Source organism: Anarrhichthys ocellatus, unplaced genomic scaffold, assembly GCF_004355925.1.
Source record: "Anarrhichthys ocellatus isolate YVR2014 unplaced genomic scaffold, GSC_Weel_1.0 scaffold32, whole genome shotgun sequence".
NCBI lineage: Eukaryota > Metazoa > Chordata > Actinopteri > Perciformes > Anarhichadidae > Anarrhichthys > Anarrhichthys ocellatus.
In genome coordinates this window covers 4,123,026-4,137,345 of record NW_022280062.1, presented here as the reverse complement: position 1 = coordinate 4,137,345, position 14,320 = coordinate 4,123,026, and the positions used below count along the sequence as shown (strand labels likewise).

General features: G+C 43.7%; 1 protein-coding gene across 5 annotated transcripts in view; it reads left to right on the top strand.

The window, feature by feature from the left end:
• The window catches only part of LOC116393053 (rho GTPase-activating protein 29-like), a 29,708-nt gene that overhangs the window by 10,627 nt on the left and 4,761 nt on the right, over positions 1–14,320 (top strand). For 2 of the 5 annotated variants that reach the window (XM_031864962.1, XM_031864963.1), the window contains 15 exons: positions 983–1,126; positions 4,348–4,444; positions 4,662–4,734; positions 4,986–5,046; positions 5,675–5,824; positions 6,580–6,644; positions 6,785–6,895; positions 7,312–7,392; positions 7,547–7,714; positions 7,972–8,109; positions 9,065–9,252; positions 10,418–10,587; positions 11,107–11,241; positions 11,672–11,764; positions 12,389–12,552. In XM_031864962.1, coding sequence (XP_031720822.1) covers positions 983–1,126; positions 4,348–4,444; positions 4,662–4,734; positions 4,986–5,046; positions 5,675–5,824; positions 6,580–6,644; positions 6,785–6,895; positions 7,312–7,392; positions 7,547–7,714; positions 7,972–8,109; positions 9,065–9,252; positions 10,418–10,587; positions 11,107–11,241; positions 11,672–11,764; positions 12,389–12,552 — 1,838 coding nt within the window. The other 3 variants (XM_031864966.1, XM_031864965.1, XM_031864964.1) reach the window with 3 other exon arrangements.

Sequence of the window (14,320 nt, the reverse complement as noted above, 5' to 3'; positions counted from 1 at the left end):
CCCCCCCCCCCCCCCCCCCCCCCCAACTGTTTTGGTTGGCTCTATAGGAAAGGTATACCTTTCAGAGTGAAAATAACAGGATAGAGGTAATCTGTACATTCTGTTCCTCCTCCAGTGTCACCTTCAGAAAACTCACTGGTAACATAGAAAAATGCAAGATCTTTTTCACACTTTCTCCTGATTGCTGCAGAAAAAGTACATAATAGCTGCCATGTGTGCCACTTCAGTCGACTCTAAAATGTTATTTCTTCATCCTAATGTAGTGTGAGTGCCCTTTTATTGTGTTCTACATAAACTCAGACACCACAGTTCTATATATTCAGCAGTAAAAGCTGAATGAATAAAGGTCTCATTTAGCTTGTAACTCTACCAGTACTCAACGATGTTGAAAGACACAGTGGCTGTTGCAGAGATACAGTCTGTGGCTTTGTTAACTGCGATGTTTCTCTTAAGTACGAGTTTGACATGACCTCACTTGGGCCACGCAACCTCAAAAAGCATGTAATCAGTTCTGTATTCATCAACTCCACCTGTGTGAGAATGTTATAACTGCGACTGCCACAGTGTGACCTGTTTGCATAGACACATGCCTTTTCCGTTGTACGTGGTGTTACTGTCTGCCTGGAGGAAGCAGAAAAGAAGTTTCATCGCAGTAGTTAGTCACTGTCGCTCAACCCCAACCGTCTTCCACTTTATATCTGGAGTCACAGACAATGCACTGTATTAGTTGCCCTGAACTGTCTGGGTGAGATAAAAGATGACATGCAAGTTTCATTATTGCAAAATAACAAAGTATTTGCCAAGTGAATCGTGTGGCTAAGACAAAAGGAATGGCAGGAATTCATTTGGCACTGGCTAACCTGTGACTCAAAGTGTAGTGTGATGGTGGTGTCTTTGACAAATGGATGGAAATGTGTGATTTGCAAATCGCGCACGGTGGTTGTGTTTCAGATTTGATTTACTTATTCTCCCATTTTCTCAGAGAATCTGGAAGGTCTTCAGGGAGTGGTGCAGGAACGTTTGGCAGAGTTACTCCGCGTCCTCAAAGCCATCATCAGCAAACACCAGACCCTCAACTCAGTGGACATCCTGGGAGCGGCTGGCACAGTCATTGCCAAGGTCAAAGGTCGGTAATTACTCACAAGCATGCATGAAGGCACACAGACATACGGGCAAAAGCACTCGGGCACCAAGATGATGCTCATATATCTTGGCATGAAATCTCTTTGTTGCATTTCTGGTTCAGGCTAAAAGCCTACGTCAGTTTTGGAGATTTGTTTCTGAAAGGTCATAGTATGAGAAATAATTACTCCTTCAGCGACAGATCTCTATCCCGTCTCCTGAATGAATACAAAAGAAAAGGAATCTCAACCCACAACTCCAGCCGGAAACGTGATCCACTGCAAGGGTATTTCTTCAACCTAACTTGCACACAATGATCTCTACAGCAGAGACTACACGGCTGTAATTTGCATTCCATATTTCAGCGACCGCGGAGGCCCCCGGCAGGCTGCTTGTCGGTCAAGCGCATCCGTGCGTCTTCATTCTTTTCCAAGCTTCATGGGGGTGTGTGGTTGCCTGACAGCTAACCTGCCCTATCTCAATATCTTGAGTTGTGACCTACTCCTTAGGAATGCTTAAGAATGCATGTCTGCATCTGTAGTCCGCTGAGAAGTGCTTCGACAATGTTTAGAATGCACGAAGGAAACAAAAGAGATCCCGTGTTGGATCAGCCAAAGAATTATTGGCATTATTGAGATTAACTTTAATTACTGGACTGACAGTGACGGGATGGAAAAATGACACCACAGCACGGCTATTGTACAGCATGGCGGTGCAGTGTGCCGCCGTTCCTGTTTTCAAGGAAAGCCCTGTCATGTGATCTCGCAGTAAGTACAGTAGTTGCATATCTAGTTGACAAGTGGAAACTTGGAAATGTGCCTGTCCACAAGGGGGGGGGCCTTACATCAACACCCATGCTGGCTGGACTCTCCCTAATGGCCAGTAGGTAACACAATATTGATGCAGACAGCAAGCCAGAGGAGGACTGAAAGAGGAATGAATCGGCGAGACATCAGAGATGAGGACTCAAAGGTTTGGATGATAACAGGCCTCGTGCGTCTCAGTGTCTTCAAAGTGTGTCGTCTCTTCACTCACGTTGCTCTTTGATGCTCGGGACACCTGGGGCGAGTTGAGCTGGCAGAATTTACTGGAAAGAAAACCTCCCTCTCCAAACGCATGGTTGTCCAACTAGTTTTAAATGCCATTTATACATGCATCAGGGCTTGAGATGTTTACTACCTTATAATTCATTCTTTAATATCTATTTTATTGCTTCGAAAACATCTCTTCAAACAACTGTATTTATTCAAGTTTCTGGCCCCTAATTTATTTTTCACTTGCCCGTTTGGACGCATCAGGCATTCCACTTGTTCGAACACAGATTTTACTTGCCTTGGGCAAGCATTAATGTCAAGCCCTGGTAGATGTTATCCACTCAAACTATTCACCTGTTATTGTTTTTTAACTAACTGGAAAATGTGAAGCACATCATCTGCTCCACTTAGCTTAATTTATGATCTTTTTCACAGCCTCTCATTGAAGTTCAAAAGCAGACCCAGACAAAATAGCTTTTCCTGGTCACGTTTTGAGAGTGTTCATGTTCCCCTCCTCCTACAGAAGTACAAGTGCAATAAAAGTGTTAACTTCCTCAACTTTTTGAATTTCTTTCCCTTCTGTCACTATCAGATGAATGTTTTGTAGTTAATTTAATTAATCTAAGAAAAGAATGCTGTTGTATAATAGTAATAATAATGGATACTATTTTCTGCATGTAAATACAATAGTTTTTTTTTGTTTTCTTAATAACAAATCTTTGATGTTTTAGTGTTTTTTAAAAGCATATCACAGCAGAGATTTTAAGCTATGTCAAGCCAGAATTATGATAATATTATAAGATATGGTTTTAACTCACTAAAGACATTTTTCAGGAGCTAATTGTCCCCGTTATGGCTCAACCGAAAGAAGACAATGGCCTCTGCACTTGAATGATGCAGTTTCCATATTTCAATCGTGACAAGGGGGGGCAGAGCTCTGGAATCATTGTTATGAGACCCACAGGATGTCCTGAGGAAGAAAGAAGTCAGCGCAGAGTTGTACGCTAGCATTCATGGCCAGGGAGGTGCACGACAGGGAGGCTTGTGCCTTGCTGTCTCCCCTCTTTTCGTGTCGTCGGGAGTCTCTCTGGATCGCGGGGTTTCCTCCCCATCGCAGCATGCCATGACCCTTCTATGCTTCGTCAACAGTTGGACATTTACAATTACCCAACCACCACTGACATGGATCGAATTTGCTCTCATGAAGAGGAAATGGAAGCACAAAAGCTAGAAAGCAGACTGGAAAATGGAACTTCTTAGAGCTTTTTTTTATTTCCGGTACCAGTTACAAGACAACGATGCCACGAGAGAGAGAGAGAAAAGGTAAGCGCTCTGACAGTTAGGTATAGTATTACATGTCACAGAACTCAAGCTGTGTGAGTGTTTCCTGTTGCGGGCAGACAGGAAGTACTCGGCTTAGTTGGATTTCACTCGGTCTTTTGCTCCTCTGATTGCTCTCTGCAAATGTCTTCTTGCTGAGAAAAACTGTTCCCCGACAGTGAAAGGTCTGTGCACACATTCTCCAAGATTTGTCAAGCTTCGATGGCCTGGTTCTAAAATAAGTGGACATCTTGCTGTCAATAGATCTCGAAGTAAAGAATGTGTTTGATTAATTACTTTTTCTGTGCATTATCAACATAGGAGATGGCTCATGGATCATAACACACTGGAACTAAAGAGGGAGACTTTGGGATTGTTTCTGAATATTCCTTGAATTGCCATCCGTGAAGATCCTTGAAGACTTTTCTCATTGGATGGGAAGACGTACATGTCCTTGCCCTTTAAGCTGTTTTCATAGTGTTGTCTTTAAAACTCTTGACCCTGCGTAACCACACCCTGTGTAACTTTTTGTCTGTCGTCGAAGGAGACTGTCAACACTTACTTGAGACAACGTCAGCCCTTTTATAGAGACGACACACAAAAGCTAAACATTTCACACTGGCTTCTATTTCTCATTATTACAGAAAAACACACAATGCTCTGAGGCATTTAATACATCACTGTTGGTTTTTAAATGTATTTGATCTATTGTCCATGTGTATTTTTTTTAAATTGGTGATATCTCATCACCCGGCCACATACAGGCCTTGTTGTGTTTATGCATTTGTTGAATGATTGAGTATACATAAGCTGGTTTGTATAGCAATGTCATTTTGGCTGAGGTTCGTGTGTGTTTTGTCACTCTCCACAGGCATTAACTTCAAGGAAGAGAACCAAGAAAACACAAAAGCTACATTTGGCGAGATACACACATCCATTGACACTCTGGCATTCACATTCGGCAATGTGTGAGTGCAATGTTTGTATACCTTTTCAACACCACGAGATTGCTATTTCTTTTTTTGTGTAACAAAAGCACTGCTTGAGTCTTAAGCGAATCCCTCTGTCCTATATGTATCCTTGTTTTGAATTGTAGATCTGCTTTTAGTTTTTTAATGAGAGCAAACTCCTGCATACCATATCACACTGTACGTTTGACTTACACCTACACATCTTCCCCTCCAGAGTTTCTGACTTCCTTATGGGAGATGTGGACAGTGGCTCAGGGTTGGGGATCCCCCAGACCAGGAGAAGCAGGGTGAGATACACTCTTCTTTTTCTCAGCTTTTTTTTTTCTTTTCTTTTTTCAAGCTTTGTCTTTAAACATGATAGTTTTCAAAAGGGTGCATTTAAAGCAGCAATTTCACCACGCCTCCATTTAAAAAAAGCCTCAAAGACGTTCTTTCTGTACTTAATTGGGGTGTTGAAAATCCTGCTGCTTCTGATGTCTGACTTTGATTGCATGTCTGCTATATTGCCTCCTTATAATCTGAGATGTCCTTTTCACAGTCTTTTGACAATCTCTCTGTGGATCCTGAGGGATACGCTTCAGAGAAGAATGATCTTGTGGGTAAGTGTTATTCACATTCTGTTAATTACATCTGAGCATCGTGGGTGTGAAATAAATGGATCCTGAAATGTAATGGCTATTAATGGCTGCTTTACAAAGCATTTAATGGTTTGCTTTGTAGCCCAGGGCGGCCAAGAGTGTCAGCTTGTGATTTGGCCAAGTGTTTTAGGCTCTGGACTCTTGAATGCCTGAGGTAGACCCACCCTAAGCCTCTGCTTCCACCCCTGTTATTTCTGCTGCTTTTTTTTTTCATGCAAGCTGCTGGTTTTCCCCTCTCTGGACACATATCCGACATTCCTTGCCTGTTTAGGAGTAGTTCCGTGTGGGATGGGAAACACATGGGGTTTGTGTTAAATCAGATGGCGGGTGGCTGGGAGAGATGTGCGCCACAGTGTGACCAGTAAAGTAAAATAATGCTGTTGGACTATTTGAAAAGATGCCCGGCACTTTCACATCCTCCTACGCTGTCAACTTTTAACCTGAACGTGTTTTTCCATTTACCTCCCACACACGTCTGTTGGGATAGTAGATCTGAGACGCATCAATCCAGCGCGTTGCATTGCTGTTGATACCGTGTGTTTCGATTTACTTTGTTTTGAGATGTGCGTCTCCTCTGCTGACTCTCCAGGACCAGAGGTGCCGCTGACGCGGGAGGAAGAAGTTGACTTGACCCTGCTGAATAATGACAGCGGTGTGGAGTCTGCTCTACTCTACGCCAAGGCCTGGTCCAAGTATATCAAAGACCTTCTGGCGTGGATGGAGAAGCGACTGGCTATGGGTGAGACATTGACAGTGCACTGGGTTACTGCATTAGGACATTATCCAAGATATTATGGGAAAGAATGTGATGATTGATCACTTCTGAACAGCGGTAGAAATGCACCCCATTCTGTGTTGCAGTGCAGTTTAAAAAAATCTGTAAATTGTATTTGAACCAGGAGGACTGAAGCAACATTTTGCAAGTGGACCCCTGTGTCATTATACGTCTTTTGGCTGTTAATTGAGGTTAGAGTTCAGAAGTGGCAGAACAGTTTTTGGGCACTTAACAGGTCTTCAAGTAGGCAGCTCAGCTCAGTCAGGAAGAAAGGCTTCACTCCTTTATACCAGAAGGGAAACTTCTTGAAACTGCAGAGACGGTGTTCTCTTACACATTTAGCTGCTATGTTCAGGAATATCGAAGCAATTACAGAAAACTAATCGGGCATGGCAAGACAACTGGAATATTGAAATGAGTCTGTTTGTGGATATGCTATGCTTCAGATGACCATATCAACAAGCAAAGTATTTAGCTTAACAGCCTATACTCTATATAGTTTGGGATCCCACAGGTCCTGATGATGTATATTTAATGAGAATCTTTATTTGTTTTTGAGTCGAAGCAGAAACCATTTGCTTATGCTTTTATCCCCTAAACACACGTAATCATTAGTTGACAGTAATTACAGACATAATAATAATAATAATAATAATAATAATAATAATAATAATTACAGAATAATTCCTTTTGGTTTCGTCAAACTTTTTGTCTTTCAGATATTGAGTATGCCAAAAGCTATGCAAAGATGGCTGAGTCTGCTAAGACACTGGTCAGTCAACAGGTAAAAGAAGAGCCTTTTCATACGAATATTCCTTTCTTATATGTAGTTAGTATAGAATTGTTACCTCCTGTCTTTGTTAAAATAAAAAAACGTATGAAAGTGTTTTTCCGATGTTAATTTCTTTATTTCATTTGTCCAAGGTGTACATGCCATTCAGTGATGTCTACATTTCTACATTCAAGAACGACATTGAATACAAACAGCTGCTTGTTCAAACTGCGATGGCTCTTCAGACGAATAAGTTCATACAGGTAAGAGTAAGAAGAATAAGACGACTGTAGCACACATGGCAGCCACGGGTGTGATCGGGTGTCGCTGGGGCTTCTAAATCTCAAGCGGACACACCCAGCATAATCAAAAAAAATGTATGAGCAGCAGAGCTATTCATACGCGCCATGCACATAAAGAGTGCACAACAATAAAAGACCTTTGGTGAAATACAAGAAAAGAAAAAAGACATCATGTCTGTGCCATCCGTGCAAAATCTGGCACTCTTAAAGTACTGCAACAGTATGTACTGATTAGGAAATGAGCGTCTCTGATATAGTTAACATCTGTATGCCTTATCTTTTAATGTCAAACTTTTGAGAATAAACATCCCTTCAGGGAAAAGGCATTTTGAAATTGTGTGCCTCAGTGTAATAGTTGACCTTCCCTCTCCTCTCAGCCTCTCCTGGCCCGTAAAACTGATCTTGACAAGTCGAGGAAAGACTTAAAGGAGCAGTGGCAGAGGGAGCAAAAGAAAATGGTATGTAGTGCACACTACTAGATACACGCTATCGGCATGTTTTACTGTGTCACTTCACATGCAATGTTTATTAACATGATAACCTGGTTGTATTTATGAAATGTCACATTTTGATCACATGGGCTTTTGTGGTTAATCTGTGTGGTTTTGGCAGCAAGAGGCCGATGCAACCTTGCGTAAGGCACGAGTGCTGAAGGCCCAGAGGAGAGAGGAGTACCAGAAAGCCCATTCATCTACCAACCGCTCCCAGGAGGAGCAGGCTAATGCTGGTAACAAACAGCTGGAGAAGAAGAGGAAGCTGGAGGAGGAGGCTCTGCAGAAGGTAGGCAAGGGAGAGGATATGGGGAAATAATTGATGTGATAAATAGCATCTTTTAATGATTCCTAAACATTTTCAGCTTTCTCAGTCGATAGGTGAGGTTTACCACACCAGGACAATTCATATTGGCTTGGGTTTCTGTCACCTTGTTGTCAAAATCTGTCTTTGTGGCAGTGCACTGCAGTTGAATTCCTGCACACTCATTGTACTTTTAGCATTTCATCCACGTCCTCACACTATTCTCTGTTTCCATTGTTCAGGCGGAGGAGGCCCAGGACCAGTACCAGAGCTGTATGGCTGACGCAGGCGTCAGGAGACTGGATCTGGCCAACGCCAAGAGCACCATCCTCACACAAATCCGAGAGATGGTCTTCCAGTGTGACCTCACGCTAAAAGCTGTGAGTGGACAGGACATAATATTAGCAGTCAGCTAAGCCACTGAACTGAGAGAGGAGACTGGGTTGTCCAATAACATACAGTTCTTTCAAATGAATATCTTGTAAGTAATGCATGATAAATAGTAAACAAATTAGTAGCGCCACAGAAGCACAAGACTAAAACTTCAAAGATAATTTAATACAAGCACTAACACTTCACAGCACCACTAAATCTACGTTACTATGTTGCTACTGGTAGTTAAATGTTTATGTGTCACCTCTGCCGAGATTTGTTGTTCTTGTTTATTTCTTGGTAAGTACATTGAGAACAATGAAAGTCAACTACCTTGTATGTCTTCACATTCCTGGCCAAAAAAAGCTGATTCTGATGCTTGTAAATGGTTTGTTGACGTGATATAAAAAAAGCTCCATATTTCAAATTAGAATCAGTTAAGAAGCACAAATTGCTGTTTATATGATCACAAAATGACTAATGTTGGGCCGGTAGCCTAATGTCCTACTTGTACTGTGTGCTGTGCTTCCTGTGTTTGGCAACTTTTTGGCAAAAAATATTTTTCAGATTGCTTGAATTTTTCAGATTGTACAGAAGGTCAAGTTAAAAAATGTGCTCGGATCAGCCAAGTTCAAGGCATTTATAGGCTGAACCCCATACCAATGCTATCATGAACCAAGCCATTTGACATGCACTGTACGCATTTTTAAGATTGGAGTGGTTCGTAAACTTGTGTCCACAGAATTGATTAAGGAACACAGATTTCAGAAATCTCTCAGGTACTGAAAGTTTGCACCGAATACCTAATTGATGATATTGAATGGGAAGAATAGAAACTATTAAACATGAAAGAATGATTGTTTGCCTGTATGTTTGTTATTCCGTCTATTTACTCATTTGCCTTTTATAATTAGTGAGTCACTCACTCACTCATTCCACTTTGAATCGTCTGTCATTCTTCAGGTGACAGTGAACTGGTTTCAGATGCAGCAGGCGCAGACTGTGTCGCTCCCCCCCCACTACCAGGGCCTGAGCGAGAGTGCCAAGTTGTACGAACCGGGTGAATGCTACGCTGAGTTCGTCCGCAATCTGCCCAAAAATCTGCCTAAAGAACGTGTGCACTTAGACTCCACCTCCTCTGACAATACCAGGTACTGTACTGTAGATGCACACTAAGACTCTGGAAATGGTCTTCTGTATTTATAAAATCAGCTTGCTGCAATCTTTTATTAATCGTACGTTGTAGATTAAACACAGTCATTACAGGCCATAACACTAAACAGTCAATGTTAAATGAGCCCAGCTGAGACTATATTTGCAGGATTAACCGTCAGATTTAGAGGAGAGTGTTTCAAAAGAATTTTCAAGTAACTCCTGCCGATTTAGAGGTTGTTCATTGTCTAGTTCTTGTTTCACTAAAGGTATCAGTGAGTCAGAGTTGGAGGAAGCGAGAGAGAGAAAGAGAGAGAGAATCAAGGAGAGACAGAATGCGTGTTGAATTTGTTGCTCTTCCTCAGGAAATATCTGTGGCGCAGGCTGAATGCAGCAGGGGAGATTGTGAGCGTGAGAGTTTGGCTCTGGGTTAGAGCTGTCCTAAGACTCTGCTTAGATTGTCAAAGCAGTGGCAGGGTAGCCCCCCCCACCACACACACACACACAAACACACATTACCACTAAGAAAATAAGGAAAGTTTCACTTTCTTAGTTTACGGTTAATGTTAATTGTAAGATTAATAATGTTGTAGCTCTATTAGGTACAGTGAAACCTAAACCACACGTGTTGACATTGATTGAAAAACACTTTGTGGCTTAGAATGTAAATTTAGTGCTTGAGACAAGTTTGCACTTCCATGTTTGACATATGCGGTCTGCTGGCCGGGCTAAACTCAGTTTCTGTTCCTAATCCTCTCTTTCAGTCTGAGTTATGCCACAACTTCCATTACTGAACTCTTTGAAATGACTCATACCAAATAAAGTGAACTTTGTTGGTTCTCCAGAACTGTTTAGGTTAGCCTGTTGTGGACAGACCTACACCCTAATACATGGCATGTTTCATTTCCAATGAAATTAATTGGCTCGTTAACTACAGGTGTGTTGCGAGGAGGTTATATAAAGCTCTGAAGTACATCCTTGCTTATTCATGCCACTGGGTTTTAGATGGCTGAAAGTTAAGTCTCTGTGCCTGGTGAAGTAATGGTTGAGTTCATGTTCAATAATCTTGTCAAATCCCCACAGAGAGCACTGTGTAAATTAATAATACAGGCTAATATGAACCTTCATCACACGTAACCTTAAATGCTGACTTTATTTCCCCAGGTTTGTGTTAAACAAAAGGTCAGTGGGCAGCACTCATTCCTCCCATGGCAACCTGTCTCAGGCATCCATCAACTCCTGCGATGTGTTGAGCGGAGACGAAGTGGACAGTCCCCTTCACCGGCCGGCAAAGATCGGCGAGCGGAGGTCCAACAGCAGCACGGACATACAAGGTGCTCACTCAGTGGTTAAGGCTTCTAATGGGAATTCAAAGGACCACAAGTCAAACAATGATGGCTTATGTATTTACAAGTTCTAAGAATACCAGCAGACTTTAGAGAAGATCCCATTTGATACCTACTTCGGTAATGCTTTTTCCCGACATGAATGTACAGTATTTTAGAAACTGGATGATTCCCAAGCCCAAAATAATCGTTGATGATGGTTGGACAGCTGAAGCTGGCAGGCGGTCTGTGGGTCAGATCAGCCTGCAAACCTGCCTCTATCTTTATGTGAGCCTTTCAGGGACTTGCCCTGTGTCCTGAGTCATGGAAATGTTTTCATTACTAAAATCCAAACAGTTGTGTGCTGCCTACTCGTCATAAGTCTAGAATATCTTTGTGACCACATGTCTCTGAAATAGCTGAAACTAATGCTAAGAATATCACTAAACGGGAAGCTGCCATTCAACCGTGTTTCTTTGTTGTTATTCTGTTTGTGTGTGACTGGTGGTTCTGTATGTTTTCATGCAGTGCTGAGAGGCCCGGCCACGCTGAGAGCCTGGGCCTCCAGTAGTCAGGGGAGCCAGGGCGGCATGTGCAGTGACTCAGAGAGTGCGGGAGGCAGCAGCGAGTCAAGGTCCATGGACTCCCCCACTGCCAGTCCAGGTAAGAGGATTTTTTTCATTACATTTTTTTTCTTAATTTATAAAAGGTGTTGAGGGTTTTTGCACTTGCAAATGCACAATTGTGCAGATAAGATCAAGAAATCCTAATGGAAATACACCCAAATCATCTCACTTAAAAGACGATTTTAAGTGACACATTTTAAGTGTGACTGATAAAGAGAGTGAGAAAATAAAAAAGAGAAAATCACAACAACACTAAAGGAGGATGAAGGTGCTCATGATGCGTTTCTTCTTATTATAATCGTTTTCGTGTAACTTCCTTTTCGCACACCAGAGCCACGCACTACTCATCTGAGTGCACTTCCCTTTACAGCTGAAACTACTTGCTGCGCTGTGAGCTAAGTATGTATATATAATATATATATATGTATACATATATATAATATATATATGTATACATATGTGTGCAGGTGACTTCAAACGACGGCTGCCAAGGACTCCTTCCACTGGGACCATGTCTTCTGCTGATGACTTGGATGAGAGAGAGCCGCCCTCGGACAATGGTAACGCTTGATTGTGTGTGTGTGTGTGTGTTGTCTTTTTATATGTCCCCTTCTCCTCAAGCAGATGGATGCTAATGTGTACCAATTTTGGGCTTCTATCTGCAGTAACACAGCCGGTCAATGTGTCCATTTATCTGACAGGGAAGTCAAGGAAAGAGGGGAGAAATAGAGACCACTGCTCATATAGTGCTTTTTTTTTATGGGCCTGACTCTGTGGTGGGTTTCGCTTGCATCAAATATTGTTACACTTGACAGAGCTGCACAGATTGGGGTCATGTTAGTTTTGGCGTACGGCCTAAGATTACACTTCCTGTATCTATGCGGTTCTCTTCTAGACAGTGTGTGTGTTTGTTTTCTCATTGAGACTTGAAGCAGCAAACACTTTTCTATTGACTTAATTTAAAAAACAATGTGACTTTTATATGACTAAATGTATTCTATTATCATGATTATCTTAATTTAATCTTTTCTGATGTGTTTTTTGTGTCGTGATATCAACAAAGACCTGTCACTTTTTAAATTGCCCTCACAGAGGTTCAGTTTTTTTCAGCTTTGACCTAACAGGAACTCGGCATGAAGCCGCCTGTTTTTTTAAGTTCCCTCATCAGTGGCTCTGATTTTCAGGTCTGGCAGAGATGGTGACAGAGACGGCCAGTTCTCCGGGTCCCTTCCGAAATGCTCAGATGTCCAAAGCTGCTCAAACCCATAAGCTGAGAAAACTACGCGCCCCGTCTAAGTGCAGAGAGTGCGACAGTTTGGTGGTTTTCCATGGAGCGGAGTGTGAGGAGGTACAGTACATATACTCTTTCTTAAAACAAAAAACTTTGTCAATTTTCAACCACCTTTGTAATGCGGGTATGCAAATGAACAACGTTCAACCTGCCTCCACACTGCGAGCACCCAGAGCTTCCTGCTCATCCGCCGGCAAAAGTCCAGCGTTCATCTGCACATACCACCCACATTGCAACGATACAAAGCCAGGTTGAAAATCGGCAAAGATTCCCTTTAAGCTTTAGAAATGATAATGGTGTTGTGTGTTTGTATACAGAATAGATTAGCAGGACATGAGACTTTGTCGTGATGCATTATCTGGTTTATTTCCATAACGTCTCATACATTGCAGCAATTGCAAATAACCAATACGTACAGACGTATATAGTAAAAATATTAAATGTAGCAGAAACTTGTTTTTCAAGTAGAAAAAAAACAAAAACAAGAAGAGACAAAAAGATACTGAATCAGTTGTTTTATTTGTAATAAATTGTTTTAAGCTCCTCCGTGAATCGCCACCTTATCGTGGTGGAGGAGTTTGAGTGGCTCAGTGATCCTGGGAGCTATGTTGTCCGGGGCATTAGCCCCTGGTAGGGTCTCCCAAGGCAAACAGGTTTCAGGGGAGAGCCCAGACTAAGAGCGGTTCAAAACAACCCCTATGATAGTTAGCCCACGGACTACAGCCACCTCGCCCGGACCAGGGAAACCGGGGCACCCTCCCGGAGCCAGACCCAGGAGGGGAGCTCGTAGGCGAGCGTCTGGTGGCCGGGCCTTTGCCCATGGGGCCCGGTCTGGCTCAGCCCGAATGAACACCATGGAGCAGCCACCCTGTGGACCCACCACCCGCAGGGACAAGCATCGGGGTCGGGTGCTATGCAGACCGGGCGGCGGGTCGGGCGGGAGGCCCGGGCATGCCGATCGCCGGCGGCATAGACTAGCTCTAGGGACGTGGAACGTCACCTCGCTAGCGGGGAAAGAGCCGGAGCTGGTGCAGGAGGTGGAGCGATACCAGCTAGAAATAGTTGGACTCACCTCCACACACAGCGTTGGCTCTGGAACCAAGCTCCTGGAGAGGGGTTGGACTTTGTCCTTTTCCGGAGTTGCCCAGGGTGAGAGGCGCCGGGCGGGAGTGGGGATACTCACGAGCCCCCGGCTGAGCGCCGCTGTGTTGGAGTTCTCGCCGGAGAGCGAGAGGGTCGCCTCCGAGAGGGTCGGGCATGGGAGGAGTTCGGGGAGGCCATGGAGAAGGACTTTCGGTTGGCCTCAAGGAGGTTCTGGCAAACCATCCGACGGCTCAGGAAGGGAAAGCAGGGCTTACCCCAGGCTGTTCTCAGCAGGGGGGGGGACTGCTAACCCGGACGGAGGACATCGTCGGGCGGTGGAAAGAGCACTTTGAGGAACTCCTAAACCCGACCAACATGTCCTCTGCAGAGGAGGCAGCGCCTGAGGACCTAGGGGGAGGCTCACCCATATCCCTGGCAGAGGTCGCTGAGGTAGTTAAAAAGCTCCTTGGTGGATGAGATCCGCCCTGAGATGCTGAAGGCGCTGGACATAGTTGGGCTGTCCTGGCTGACACGCCTCTTCAATGTCGCATGGGGGTCGGGATCAGTGCCCATGGAATGGCAGACCGGGGTGGTGGTTCCCATCTTCAAAAAGGGGGACCGGAGAGTGTGCTCGAATTACCGGGGTATCACACTACTCAGCCTCCCGGGGAAGGCTTATGCCAGGGTGCTGGAAAGGAGGCTCCGACCGCTTGTCGAACCTCAGATTCAAGAGGAGCAGTGC